General features: G+C 40.9%; 1 protein-coding gene across 1 annotated transcript; it reads left to right on the top strand.

The window, feature by feature from the left end:
• Positions 1 to 8,742: 8,742 nt before the first annotated feature.
• Positions 8,743 to 13,901, top strand: fgf8b (fibroblast growth factor 8b). Its single transcript, XM_044029186.1, has 5 exons — positions 8,743 to 9,066; positions 9,160 to 9,196; positions 9,818 to 9,998; positions 12,698 to 12,804; positions 13,021 to 13,901. Exons 1-5 carry the CDS (start codon positions 8,993 to 8,995, stop codon positions 13,318 to 13,320), a joined length of 699 nt encoding a protein of 232 aa, XP_043885121.1. The 5' UTR covers positions 8,743 to 8,992; the 3' UTR covers positions 13,321 to 13,901.
• The last annotated feature ends 885 nt before the right edge of the window (positions 13,902 to 14,786 follow it).

The raw sequence follows: 14,786 nt of genomic DNA, 5'->3' as shown, positions 1-14,786 counted from the left end.
CCACTGCGGGGCCCTTTGTCTTCATCACCTTCACTTTCATCTGCTCTGACGAGGGCAAATGAGTCATTTAAGACTCACCGAATGATAAAATTATCGTTGAGACACTTAAATACAGGCCCGTCAAGAAAAATAGTAAAACAGAACAGCTACTCTCCGCTGTTGTTAAAAGCTTCACCAGAGAGCTTTACACTATTTAATATCACTCGGAACAGCACTCGTATAGTCATTATGAAAACACATTTGGATTATGGCAAAAATGGGTCCCCCTTAATCACTTCTACACGCCGGGGTCATTCCCAGACAGTCGTTTCATCCAGTTAAAGAGTAATTCAAGCGCTCTGCTCTGCTGAACCCGAGTAAGTGTGCTACTCCCAGCGTCGTTCAGTGGCAAAAAACCTTGACTTGATTATCCAAATGCTCTCACTGTAACAATTTTCTCAGGCGCTGGCGTTGTGACACCGCCACATATACACATACATACACTCAGCTAATAATCACTATGCAACTGAACTGATCTAAGGGACCGAAGGGTAGACAGACTGCCCGCCCCCATGCATGCACCCCGCCCTGATGACCTGATTCTATTGGCACAGCACAGGACAGTTAACGTCCCTCTTGCACTGTAACAGAGACATCATTCATGACACCAGCCATAGTAAATATGCTACAAACAGCTTTACATGTGAAATAAATGAAAAATGATGAAAGATATTCACATTCAAGAACTGCGATTGTGATGGAATACAACGATAATTTGTTATATCAGATTATAGCAAATATAGACCACAGTGTGAAAGCTTCACGTTAACGAAACAACGTTTGTTACTGACAAAGAAATTGCATTTTGTAAAGCCTGAAGATGTGACCTATAAACACACACACATAATAATAATAATAATAACAATGTCCATATAAGGAGTTGTGTATTATTCCCATGGCAATTTACCAAGTGTGCGCCTGCTGCGTATGAGCACTAACGGTTAATAAGCTCAAGAAACTAAGAAAGTGCCAGTAGTCTTATTCATATTTTTCCAGTCTAGTGATGCATATTAATAAGTGATTAACAAAGTGTAATAGATAATGAAGTTCTCTGTGAGAAACATAAGTAAGTCACTGATAAATGATCATAAACCATCAGGTATTTAATAATTATATTTAATCGTAAGCGGCTGCAGTCTACTGGTGTTGTTATGGAGTGTTTCCACCAAGTGGAACGGTACAGTTTGGTATAGTACGGTACATTTTTTGTCTCACCATTTGCAGTAGTACCAAAGTGAACTGTACCATGATGGAAACACGCCATAAGTAATCTTGATTCAGTTAAATTTACTAAAAAACTAAAATACTATAGCCCCACGTCATATAGTTATGGCACACCCTGTGTCCATGACGTCTTGTCTTGCGGATAAACCTTGGGTTATGAAAGTTGTATTGGTGTACGCATTTATGTTACACATGAGATGTGTGCATTGAAAATTGTAATCTAGAGGTAACAGGCTACAGTACTGTGTGGTAGGATAGTGGATTTCTTTCCAAGACTTCTTCTATGTAGCTTATTCCTCTTTTGTAAGTTATTTAGAATAAAATCATCTGATAAATGCTTAAATGTAAATTTCTCAGCAAAGGTCATGTGGCTCATATGAGGGTTTTCCCTGTAAAAAAAATCCTGTCTGTAATTGTAAATTTAACTATGTTGTTAACAAACTCACGCAGCCTTTTCCCAGGAGGTCAGCCCCATAAAAATAATGAGAGTGGGATCCATTTTATTAACTGTTATCATTGTCAGTTCAATTTTCATAATGTCCGTCATTAATCCTGCAGCTCATCATCATCATCATCATCATCATCATTGTCATGTGCAAACACACCAGGAACAAATTGCACCTTCCAGTGATGAAGTTGTTAGCCAGCAGCACGTAGTCGCCGGCCAGTTCAAGGTACATTACTGGTGTGGGGATGTGGTCACAGGCCCGTTATTACAGTGTGTGGTTCACGTTGTTGCAACAAAGCAGCACTGCATAATTACAACAGGTGGTTGAAGAGTTTTTCTTCTGAAAAGCCGCTGCGGTTTGGAAGGTGAGCGACGCGGCTACCAGATGATACCGAGAACCACAACATCCCACATTTTCTTTCCACCCAAAAATACACACTCATACGCACACACACACACACCCACACACCCACTGTCTCATATTCTGTTCTTCTTTCTGCCTGGCTCTGTTTTTTCTCTTACTCTATGGTGTCTACCTTTCCATTGGCTCTGCCTTATGCAGGAGTGTGTATTTTTATGTCTCACATTAGCTAGAGGGAATAATACCTCTCACTGAATAGTGGTCTGCTTGTTGCCTTTTCAGACATTCAGTCACTTCTCTTCTAAGAATAACCAAACTGCGTCTTTGCCAAAAAAAAAAAAAAAAAAAACACTCAGATGTTTTTGTTTTGTTTTCTCAGCGCGGCAATTGCTGTTTTTATACCTCTCTCTCCGATAACCGAGGCTTTGTGTGAGCAAACTGGGATCCAAATGAGAAAAGCAGCATTGGGAGATGAGGAGAAAAGGCAAAAAAAAAAAGAGTGGGGATCTGGGGCAAAACTTGGAGCTGCATCAACTCTTCTCAAACTCATTAGGAGGCCAGAAAAGCTGGTCACCAGAGAACCTCAGGAGTGAGGCAGCAGACAGTTAGGTATGTGAAAAACTAGAAAAACTTTTGATCATGTTTCAGCAGGAACCTTTCATGTACATTCTGGAGAACTTTAGCTGAGCCCGTCTGACAGCTCACCTGAACCAAACGCCGTTTAACTTTGCCGAGATTAAATTGTTTCTAAATTATAAGTGGCTGCTGTGAAGTGTAATGAAGTCAAAGAGATGTATCGCCTCCATAGCGCTGAACTAAATGTTCTCTGTCACATTTACTTAAGCAGTAAAGACCGTGGCATGTGATGTGAGACGACCTCGCTAAGACAGAGGCTGTGTTCACATCTCTCGGCTGAAGTGACTCATCTGATTGTTTTCCATTGATGTGACTCAGATCGGATTTTGTGAGGCTATGTGGACATAGAAATTGGATAGTCAATTTCAATTTGGAAATCAGATTTGTGTCACTTCAACTTAGTGTGTCTGTCTTATATTATGCAACACAAGGTCATCATTTTTTGCGTTGGTGGGAGTAATGTTAGCATCAGGGTCCGTAGCAATGTTTTTTTCTGCAAAGTGGCTATAGATTCTGGAACAAGGCTTTTGATATTTGGTAACCTCCGCAGACATCCACAACCATGTCCAAACCACCAGATCTTAGAAACACGTACATTTCTGCTACACAGGAAGCATTATTGTGAAATTTGACCGCGCAGTCAAACCTTCAGAGCAGTTCCGGAAGACAAAAAATGGTACACAAGCTTCCTCTGGTGGCACTTCAGAAAGGTTATGGGTATCCGATAACATAGCGTAGAAAATTCAAACCAAATTACAAATCAATTATAATAAATTAATTAGTAATAACTACCTTATTTCTCGCTCTATCTTAATTTAATTCCACTATACCAGTGTGTGAAGTATACCTGAGGAAGAGGAGGATGATGAGAGAGCAAATGATCTTATTGGGAATACATCTGCCTCCTGTGAAAAGTCCGTCGCTGACTTTGCTCGACCTATTTACACCACTGTATTTAAATGTGGTATAAAGCGGTATACAAAGTTTGAGAACCACCGATGTAGACTACCGCTCGCGACAGCTCCCATTTCTGACCCATCGTGTTTTCTGTTGTTTTCGATGGCATGTGCATGCACACGTGTCGGTGGAGAGTGCAGCCACGCTCTCGTCAAAGTCAGACGTAAAGACACTTATCGTTACCGTCCCATGTGATCGGAATGAAGTGGAATTGAATCAGATTTTAACAATGCTGTGGGTAAAGTGAATGTAGCCAAAAATGTAAAGAATGTAAAGGAAAAGTTCAACATTCAGGGTAAACGGCGAGTTAGCTGTCGGCCCCACAACGTTTTATTTTGAAATGGTAAGACCAATACCGAACGAATGGAAGGACGACTCGCTCTACCACTGAGCCACCATCGCCACAGTCTTGGTCTGATTAATCAGACAAGATGTGAAATGTTAATGAGTAAACAGATTTTACCTTACGCTTAAGGTCAGACTCGTGGCTCTCCCTTGTTCCCAGGGTTATTGCTAAGCTAAGCTAACAGGCCGCACACTTAACACTTGCAATGAAGCACACACATAAACACTGACCTCACACACATGTGTGTGACACATCCCCTATCAAAGTGACAGATCAGCGTTTCAGTTGTTGCCACGTGTGTGTGCGTGCAGCTTTATGTGGTGTGGTGAGAGTACATCTGGTCAGCAGTCTGTTAGCTTAGCTTTAGCTTATCATGGACACTAGCAACAAGGGAACACCACAAGTTTTGGCTTTGCCCGAGCAGGGGTGTGCAACCCACTAGTGTTAAAAGAGACATTTTTGTCACTTCTTCACCCAAATGAATATAATCTGGAGCCACAAAACCTATATATAGATGTAATAAATGTATATATATATACATTTATATATATATACAACAGAATAAATATATATGTATATATATGTATATAAATATAGAACAAAGAAAACTGTCGACATTTCATTACTGTTTTTACCTCTTTGAAATAAATATTGAAAAATGATTTAGTTCATATACCAATATGCATTATATCCGTATAGTTCATGCTTGAGAAAACTTGCTGGCATAATTATATGGATCCAAAGATGGACAGGACTCTTAATGTGTACCTCTTCGTGTGCAAATGACTTCATTGAAGTGCTGGGACGTTTTCAAGATCTTATTTGGACGTAGACAAAGAACGTGATACATATTTTAGTGGACAAAATAATAAGCCACTTTCATGTATTGCCTTGATCCCTCAAAAAGTAAGTGTTCGCAATGAAAGAAAGAAAGGAAATAAAGATAAACATCATTTTTCAAAGCCCCTGCCCTATGTCTATCCACCATACATTTATTAGTGATTCCTGTCTTGTTTTACTAAAAATAGCTGAAATCAAGATATGATAAGGAACATACAGGTCAGGAACATACATACTAAACTTGTGATGGATTCAGATCAGGTGCAGGTCTGTTTGCTGGGTGTCAGTTATTCGCCTCTGCTGCCACTGCCAAAACAAACAAACAAACAGACAAGAAAAGCCGACAAAAACGACATGTGAGATTATTGCTTGGCGCAGACTTAAATAAGTGGACAAATATGGGTGCGATATCAATCTTCTAATCTAACTCTGAGGCAAGAAAGTACATTTTGTCCCATAATTATTTTAAGCCTATAGTTACTTAAATAATTCAATCAAGTTTCCAGTGGATTGTCTGTTCAAAAGACAATAAAGTAAAGTAATAGTACACGTTTTATAAAAATCAATGCTATTCTTCTATCAGAGCACTAAAACTATTCATTCTCCTCGTATGATGGATCATTTGTTGTAATGATGAATAATTATTCTCAGAACTAAACAAAGCACTAACCTTATTAGAATCTTACACACAGACACATTCATTAAAAGCTGCTGGAAAAACACTTGCACTGTAGCTGATTATGGTTTTATTTCACGTTTGATCAAATTCTCCTCAGATTTGTCCGTTGACTGACTGACTGTCATTGAGAATGTGGGAGAATACTGGAGGCAGCTTTTCGAACAATAAAGACACATGACTTGTGTCATTGTTTGGTCTTGGCTGACCCGATCCAAGGCCGTGACAAGAGTAGACAAAGACGTTTGGGGAGGGAAAAAAAAACCCACAACAACTTCAGAGCAATAAGATAGTGTTGTGCTCGCGAAAATAAGAGTCTCATTTTCACAGCGTGAATGTCAGCAGATATAAGAACACCGTAGGTGGAAGGTGTTATGAATCAAACAGACATACAAATTTAAATAGTACATCATATGTCATTTTAACCCTTTAACACCTAAGCCTCAAAATGTCCGTCTGGACTTTCTTGCTTATTTTAACCACAAAAGGGCCAGAAAATGTCCTGTAAGTGCAATTTTCCAGAATAACTTCAAATGTCTCGCAGTTATTTACAACTTACTGCCATGTTAAAATAGTGAATAAAAAACTTTACCATATTTGAGACACCGTTAAAACACTGTACTTGTACATGAACACCAAATTTTGCGTGTTAAGATTGAAATTTGAACAGTATAAAACGTATTTAAAGAAACGTTTGTTTGAGTTTTGGTGACAAAGACACTGATTCTCAGTGCAAGTGACGTTACTGTAATAACCACACGTTGGCTTTGACGTGCAACTTCCCAACTTTCAGAAACTGCAAGTGCGCTTGCATAAACTTGTTCGTCTGCGATACGCTCGGTGTTAAAGGGTTAACCTGACATACAGCCACACAGTATGCTATGCAACCATCAAAACTAAAATAACATTTACACTTGATGTTTAGTCTGAAGTTTATTCCCAAACCCTTTTTTTTTTTACAGTAGCCTATCACAGCAGGTTTAAATATAAATATACACAGACCAGCCGTCTGTGGGACTCCAGGTTTCCTGTGTCTCCTAATCAAATTTCATTCACGTGAGCTAAGCTGTGCGTTCAGACAGTCACATTTGATGAGTCACTGTGTGGTCTTTATGTAAAAATTGAGAAAGAAAATCCCACACCCAGCAGCTTTAATTATCATGCATGTGGATTTCGTATCAACATTTGCGATCATTGCTTTGCTTAGGGTTCAAAAATATGAAAGAACAAAGTGCTGAATTGTTCCAGGTGGCAAAATCACTTGTTGCCGTGTCCCACTGGAACTAATAAGGCAGGTCCATTTTCACCCCCTAAATCCCCGGCATTGGCTAAAATGACTGATTTACAGCTGAGGCATTAAGACACGGACCCAACTCACTCACTCATAATATGTGTGAGTGAGTTTATTCTCACACACAGAGCATTTCTGATACTGTTCACACAGAGAACTTGGGCCTGTGTCCACAGCCTCACAGGTGACAGAAGTCCAAAAACGAGCCAAAAGAAGTTTTGGCTCATTGGGAAAGATAATCTGATTAGAGGTTTGGAGTCAGAAAACCTATACTGTAGATTAGAGCCTCTATTCTGATTGAAAGTGCAGGTACGGAGCCACTGATGATGATTGTCTGAAATGACTTTTACTTGCAGCGTCAGAAGACATATTGAAGGCAGTGCCTGTTTTTACACCACGATGTGTGGTCATTTTTAACCAAATAAATCACTGAGTTCTCAGTGAAAGCATACCTCTTCACTTATTTAAACTATACAGCACTGCGTTTACTTTAAAATCAAGAAAGAAACTTGATAAATGTCTCAAAACCAAGTAGAAAGACAAGTGTTAGGTGCAATCTTACATCTTCTGAGATGTATCTTATTATTAGTGTCCAAGTGATGAAAACGTATTGATTTCAAGTGAAAAATCTACAACCACAATCTTCATGTTGAAGCAGCAACTGATCAAGAGTTTGTGACTGACGTGGTCCAAAGTCACAGCCGTCACCTTCTCCTCCCTAACAGTCTTGTTCCTCTGAAGGAAGCCCTGCAGATCTGTTGTCACAGAGAATAATTACAATATAATCACATGATGTAGTGTATGAAAACCACGCTGTGAGAGTAGCACACCGGGCCCAGGACACACTCTCTGAAAATCAAACCCGGCTGCCTGGTGAAAAGTTATGGAGGAGTGACTGTGGGAGAGAGAGAGAGAGAGCATTTGTATCCAAAGGTAAAAGGGCTTTAGATGTTGTGTGAAAACCATTTTGTGTCATGTGTTCACATGGAATACATATTACTTACATATGTAAGATGAAGAAAAGAAAAAAAAAAGTACATCAAGGTCCATCCAGTGGGGCCACCAAACAATCTCTAACCTGCAGTCGGGGAATTGGTTAATGTAACTGTAGATTTGCTGAAGTTCATGCCAGGAGGTTCTCCCATGTGGATGTCTGTGCTTATAGCAAAAACAACTGTACAGAGATTTTTACATGAATGAAGACACTCTAATGTAACCTAATGGCATGTGCTGGAGGAATTATGGTGTTCAATCTTAACTAATTGCTCAGTATAAACAGTTTTTTGAAGACATACACTGATATATTGAACCTTCCCTCAAAATAGGCTCACCTCTCTTTTTAACATTTCATTCTATACTTGTTTATACATATGTACATTTCAATAATGATTGTTTGTGTGTTTTTGGGTTAGTTAGAAAACCGTTGCAGGCAAATTAAAAAAAAAACTGCTTAAACAAGTATTCAGTTTCAAATTGGCTCCTGCTGCCTGAACGCTCCGCCTGCTCTCGTAGTGGATATTGACTTTCCCGCAAGTTAAAGTATTTAAATGTAGAGGGAGACAGATGCTGTATGTGGACTGGAGGCGACCACAAGAAACACACGTGTGGGAGGAAGGTTAATGTTTGGAGTTTTACTATCTGCGCACCTTATGGAGAGAGACATCTGTGGCACCAGTGCCTGAGCTGCGCAGAAGGCAAACACACCCGCGCTGTCACTCATGGACTTCATTCAGAAGTTTATTTTTTCTATTTTAATCACTTGTTTTTAGGGAATTCTCAGCGCGTATCTTAACGCTGGTGCGTAATGGTCCGTGCGTAAAATTTAAAAACGCTACTGCTGCGTGACGGAAAGTCAAAGACGGGTTTATTTCGACTTGAAGGAGAAAGTGGGTGATTGACACGAAGAGGATTTAGTGGTGTTGTTTTTTTTTTTTTTTGGTGACAGCGACACTTTCTCCGGAGTTTGGATTGGCACCGGAGTCCAAACCAAATCTCCTGGACATTTCTTCATGTAGAGCGCTGAGTGGAACCTTTCCCCGCGTGGGACCCTGACAGTTTTGGATCTCTTAATTTCACGGCTATCGCCTTCTATGTGTAACAAGAGGGACATAAATCTGGGAAAATCTGAAATCCCCATCAGGAGGAACTGTATTTCCAAGAGCTTCTAGCTGCGAATGAGCGGAGTATTCATGAAGCAATATCTGAACTATTACAAGATGAGGCTGAGAACATCGAGGTTAGGTTATCTGTAAGTAACGTTAATTCAGCCGTTCACTGCAACTCGCTGAATTCAAGCAACAGGTTACAGTTGATTAATCCCCCCTGATTTTGCCTCCCTCAGGTTACTCCAGTTCACGGCGCTTTGCTTTTACGCACAGGTAACTCAACATTTTCACTCCAGTAAAACACACTAATGCCGCGTAAACCTCTGCAGTTGTTAAGTATAAAACTTATAGCAGTTATTCATGGAAGATTATGGTGCCCCGTCTCTACCTCTGCAATGGGCTGCAATAACAATGAAAACATTTTATTATGAGCGCTATGGCAATTGGCAACAATTCAAACATCTTGAAAAGAGGTAAAGCCCCAGCCTAAAAGGTAATTGTTAAAACACATGTGGATGGAGGAACGGTGAAATGAGAGGAAAACGGAGTCAAGAAGGGGCGAAAGATCATCGGTGTAATGAAGTAATAAATAAATCAATAGATTAAATAATAAAAAAAAGGAATTATTAAAACCAAAAAAAAAAAACATATGAAAGGGAAATGTAAATCCCCGGAGGTCATTGAAAGCATCTCCGCTAAGATGTGCAGAGGCGGAAACAGCATGAAATGTTTAAAATTTTATGATGAATGACTTAATGAACTGTGGGACAGCAGAGGCCCTCTCTTAATTTCTCTTCTCCTGAGTGGACATTAATATTTCCAGGCTGCAAAAGCGCAATTCTGCACGACTTCTTTTTTTTTACCGTGACATGTGTTTCCCATATCGTCCGACAGGACTCTGTGCAGTCACCTCCTAACTTCAAGCACCATGTCACCGAGCAGAGCCGCCTGTCGGACCGCATGAGCCGCCGCTTGACCCGCACCTACCAGCTGTACAGCCGCACCAGCGGCAAACACGTCCAGGTCCTGGCCAACAAGAGGGTCAACGCCAACGGAGACGACGGAGCGGTGCACGGTGAGAGCCACAGACAGCACACGTGCAGACAAACGTGTTTTTAATCATTTAGAGTTGCACGGTATTAAGGAAAACATGGCATAAATACTGGATGAAGATATCATGCGAACATAGAACCAAACTGCGCGTAAAACCTGTGCGGACACTGGGATATTAATAATATATGGGAAAACATGAACAATATCACCTGTTCTGTGGATTGGTAAAATAAAGATGTAACAACCAGTTCAGTTTAAAGTTTTAAGACTTGATGTGCAGGCAATACAACTTGTACAAATCAATACATACGACACAAACAAGCACACATAACCTAATCCATACCTACAGCACAAACGAGAGAATGTGGTGTCAACAAAAATCAAAGTTGCACCTTATTATTATTTGTTTAAAAGGTCAATAGATACACCTCTGTCCTGGGGGAAGCATCTGCAACTCAACATGCACAGTAAATGTAAACATGATCATTTAAATCCAACTTCAGCCTCTCACTGCAAATCCAAAAATCCATGCTCTTCTTATTTCTCTGGTGTGAGGGTGGTGCAGTATGAAGTATGTTGAGGGGGATTTAATATACTGGAAGAAAAAGATCAAATAAAATAAAAGGGGACAATAAAAATCTACCTGTAAGATCAGATCATTGGCCAAACAAAACTATAGCGTGATACACAATCAACATTTATCACAGTCTTTGCAATATGCCCTTCAAGAAAGATATGTATATTCCATATGTTAATATCTCGATGCAGCAGCCGCAGCCTCTTTACAACCCACAATTAAACCACTGTCAGAAGCTGCAGGAGGGAAGTCAAGTACAATACATGTAGCGAAATGTGCTGGTGCTTTTAACGTGAAACAGATTTGCGATCGCGAAAAAAGGTAGCTAAGTTCTCAAAGTGGAGGCAGAGGGAAGGGAAGAAGGGGGCAGTCGTGCAACAGTCTGACAACGCCTATGAAAACGTAGAAAAACCTTTTTTTAATCAAATAAAACTAAATGATCTTATGATATAATAGGTCCAATGGTCACGCATATCTATCATTATTATTTTGCTATTCTCACTAGACTTCTGTAGACACACAAAGGGGTCAAACAAAAGGTCAGAAAATACAAATGAGGTGGCTAACCCCCACCCCACACCCCTCTGTGCCTATTAGCACAACATTTAAGTGAACAGATCACAATGAAAGTAAAGTATTTTTTCCCTTTTAGCAATAAATGATCATAAATAAGCCTAATAATTATATTAATCAAAATAATTGTGATCACTTTTTTGGCCCCAACTGAGAACTTGCATCGTTGAAGTGTAAAATATCACATTTTGGTAAACGAGAGAATTTTGTCTGTCTGAGGCCCACCTGCAATACCTCCACGGCCCACCAGTGGGTTGTGACCCTCACTTTGAGAAGCATTGAAACTTTGAAAATAATTCAGAGCTGTTGTACTTCGACATCCACGCTGCGCCACTAAACTTATATGTACTCCCTGCGAGTGTTTCGCGTGTTTATAAATGCTCAATAAAGTTCTAAAATTTAAATAAAGTCGTCTAATAGAGTGTGCAGGTATAGCTAAACAAAATGTCCACATATGTTAATCCATTCACGGGGAAACACTTTTTATTATCTCTGTAACGACGGAGCGGCTTTTACCTTTAAAGCCTGTGTGCCGTGGCCAGATCCAGGAGGAAGTGATGACAGCTAAAGGCCATCATGGTTGTTTTTTTAGAAAAAAAAAGAAATAGCTTCAAGCCTGAGCAAAAAAAAAAACGCCCCAAAAATACCAAAAAAATGTACATGTTAAAAACACGGGAACAGTTTAAATTCAACGGTGCGAGGCGGCCAGAAGTGGAAAGTGTATACAGTTGGTGGCATCAGTGTTGCCGTCTTTTCATCGTTTATTTATTTAATTATTAGTGCGCTGGTGCTCATGTACATTTATCTTTACTCTGAGCAGAGGAAAATGTAAAGGGAGCAAGCTTTTCTGTCACCAAAAGCATTTTGCCACCACCCTCCATCCATCCGTCCCACCACCACCACCACTGTGCCCACCGCCTTCTCTTTGGGGGCGGATTTTATGAGGAATTTTCATTGCTTTACAACTCAATGTATGACTCAATTTATAAGGAGCGGTGAAGTCAGCATCTTCACTTTATACCTTTTCCCTTTACTGTGCGTGCTTTTGTCTTCTCTATTTCACCGCCTACACACACACACGCACACACACACACACACACACACACACACTGGCTGCATGTCCTAAGTGGGTGTCACTCTTGTAACTGGCCCAAATCTGACCGCTGCTCTGTGCTTGTGGCTGTGTCCCCGAGCGCGGTGTTCTCACTCTCCTTTATCCGCAGTCTGAAATGCATCACAGCACGGCATTTACAGACGTTCCGCAACAATCGCGCCGTGCAAAATCACTATCATTTGGTGCTATTTTGGAAGACTCGTCGCATGCTTTTGTTGAAAGGAGGCTGCCGGTTGTCATGAAGTTTATATGTTCCCTTCATGATCCTCTCAATAACGATTTCATGATGACACGGTGTAAATCCAGTTTATTGCGGCCCATGAGGAGAGAAAAAAAAAAAAGAACCCTTGGAGGAAAGAGGGGCATTTGTCTCGCACACTGCACCGCGATAACTCTGCATGCCTGCGCCGTGTCTCGACTGTCATTTCATTCTGTGTGATTTCTTTTGTCTGTGCAGCTAAACTGGAGGTGGAGACAGACTCCTTTGGAAGTCGCATTCGCATTAAAGGGGTGAAGACAGGATATTACATATGCATGAACAAGCGGGGGAAGCTGATTGGCAAGGTAATCTGGACTTCATTGTTTTGTGGCAGCATTAGAATACGGCGAAAAATGGTGATGTTTATCTGTTTCTGGGAAAGTGTTACTCCAGAATGTTAAGAATAGACTTGAGGTTTCTAAAGGGTATTTGATCTAATAGGAGACATTGTCTCTGCTTTCCTGAAATCACCCCAAGCACTTAAGGTTCTTCCCTTTTTTTTTTTTTTCCTCTCTGCGTAGCGGAAAGGACGTGGCAAAGACTGCATCTTCACCGAGATTGTTCTGGAAAACAACTATACGGCCCTCCAGAACGCCAAGTACGAGGGCTGGTATATGGCTTTCACACGCAAGGGCCGTCCAAGGAAGGCCTCCAAGACCAAGCAGCATCAGAGGGAGGCCCACTTCATGAAGCGTCTGCCCAGGGGACATTTGCTGAGTGAGAGGAGGCCGTTTGATGTCCTTCCTCTCCCTGTCCCGGTGCACCCTTTCAACAAGCGGACTAAACATTCCCATCAGCAGCAGCGCTCTGGGGGCCGCTGAGGACTCAGACCACTGATGGAGAACTGTGGTTGAACCAGCACAAGAACCACTACCAGAGGAAACAAGTGCTCCCACACCGTACAGTCAAGTGCCCATACACTTTTTGCCTCATTTTGTGGACTTGTTATGTAATTCTTTGTACTGGATTGTGTGTAAACAATCTAATATCTAATCTGCTAGTTATTTCCAATTCAGTCAAACTTTAGGAATGTGTTTTTCTTCTCTAATCAGGGGGCATTTACAGAACTGAAGAGCTCAACTACATTGCCATGAACCTTTGGTTAGGAGTTAGCCTGCTCAGCAACAAAGAATGTTTAAAAAAAAGAAAAGAAAAAAAAAAAAAGGAGTACAATGAAGCTAGACACGGCAGCTATCTGTGGATTTCTTTTCTTAAGGTCACAGCGTATGAGTCTCAGTTGACATGCTATCTCGCCTGTAGGAGGATTTTGGTGAAATTTAACCTTGTTTTTTTGTTGTTTTTTTCTACATATATAAATATATTTTTACTGTAAAAATGTAAATTGTGTCAAATGATGGAAAATATTTATTGTAGAGTGTATATTAAAACCACTAAAGAATCAGTTAACACGCCGCTTGGCTTTTCTCTCGCGCGACTGTTTTGCGTTGTCCTCAAAAACACATTTGTTTTTTTTCTCCTTCCTCCTCCTTCCTCCTCCTTCTACTTCTTCTTCTTCTTCTTCTTCTTCCTCAAGCTGGAGACCCAGATAACTGAGGGGCAATATCTGTGACAGGCTACTGAATTCAGTGTGCTCAGCAAGTGAGACTTGGTCCTGAATGGCCCGAGCTATGCATTAAAAGCGGTGAGGTCAGCCCACCATTTTGGCCCAAACAAAGGTTACCACCATGTAGTTGCATTTCTCACGATCGCACACCGTAACTCTCTGATCAAATGGGCCCTTTGTGTAACCTCATATAAAAGGGCATGTTATACAATAGTGGGTTCGAATAATGACACGAGGAGGGGTCAGTTATCAAAAAGAAGCCAGTCACACAGGGAGGGGGTGTGGGGTTGCGGTGAGGGAGTTGAGGGGTTGCAGAAAAAAAAAAAGCATCAGGGCCTGTGTGGCAAAATGTGGCATCGGCTGAAAGAGGGGGAATGGCTGGGAAGAGGCATTCGGGAATGAAAGGGAGGCAGAAAAGAAACCCTCTTCCCAGAAGCAGTTGAGCATGACCATCAGAGGCCAAACGACAGGGGAGGAAGAAGACCCCGAACAGAGGAATTTGGCTGCTCTCACAATGCATGAGCTGGACGACCAATTTGTTAGTTGGTGTTTGCTGCCAAAGGAATTTGTTTTGACAGTGGCTCCAGCACTAAGCAAATACCACAAAGCATACAGGAAAATTAAGCAAAATGAAGACCGCATGGTTTTAAAAGTATCTTCTTACGTGTGTAACGTGCACATTCACTATCACCGACAACACGTATCTTAAAAGACGTTAGCAGA

Source organism: Solea senegalensis, linkage group LG6 (genome assembly GCF_019176455.1).
Source record: "Solea senegalensis isolate Sse05_10M linkage group LG6, IFAPA_SoseM_1, whole genome shotgun sequence".
In the NCBI taxonomy this organism is placed as follows: domain Eukaryota; kingdom Metazoa; phylum Chordata; class Actinopteri; order Pleuronectiformes; family Soleidae; genus Solea; species Solea senegalensis.
This window is presented reverse-complemented; position numbering and strand designations above follow the sequence as displayed.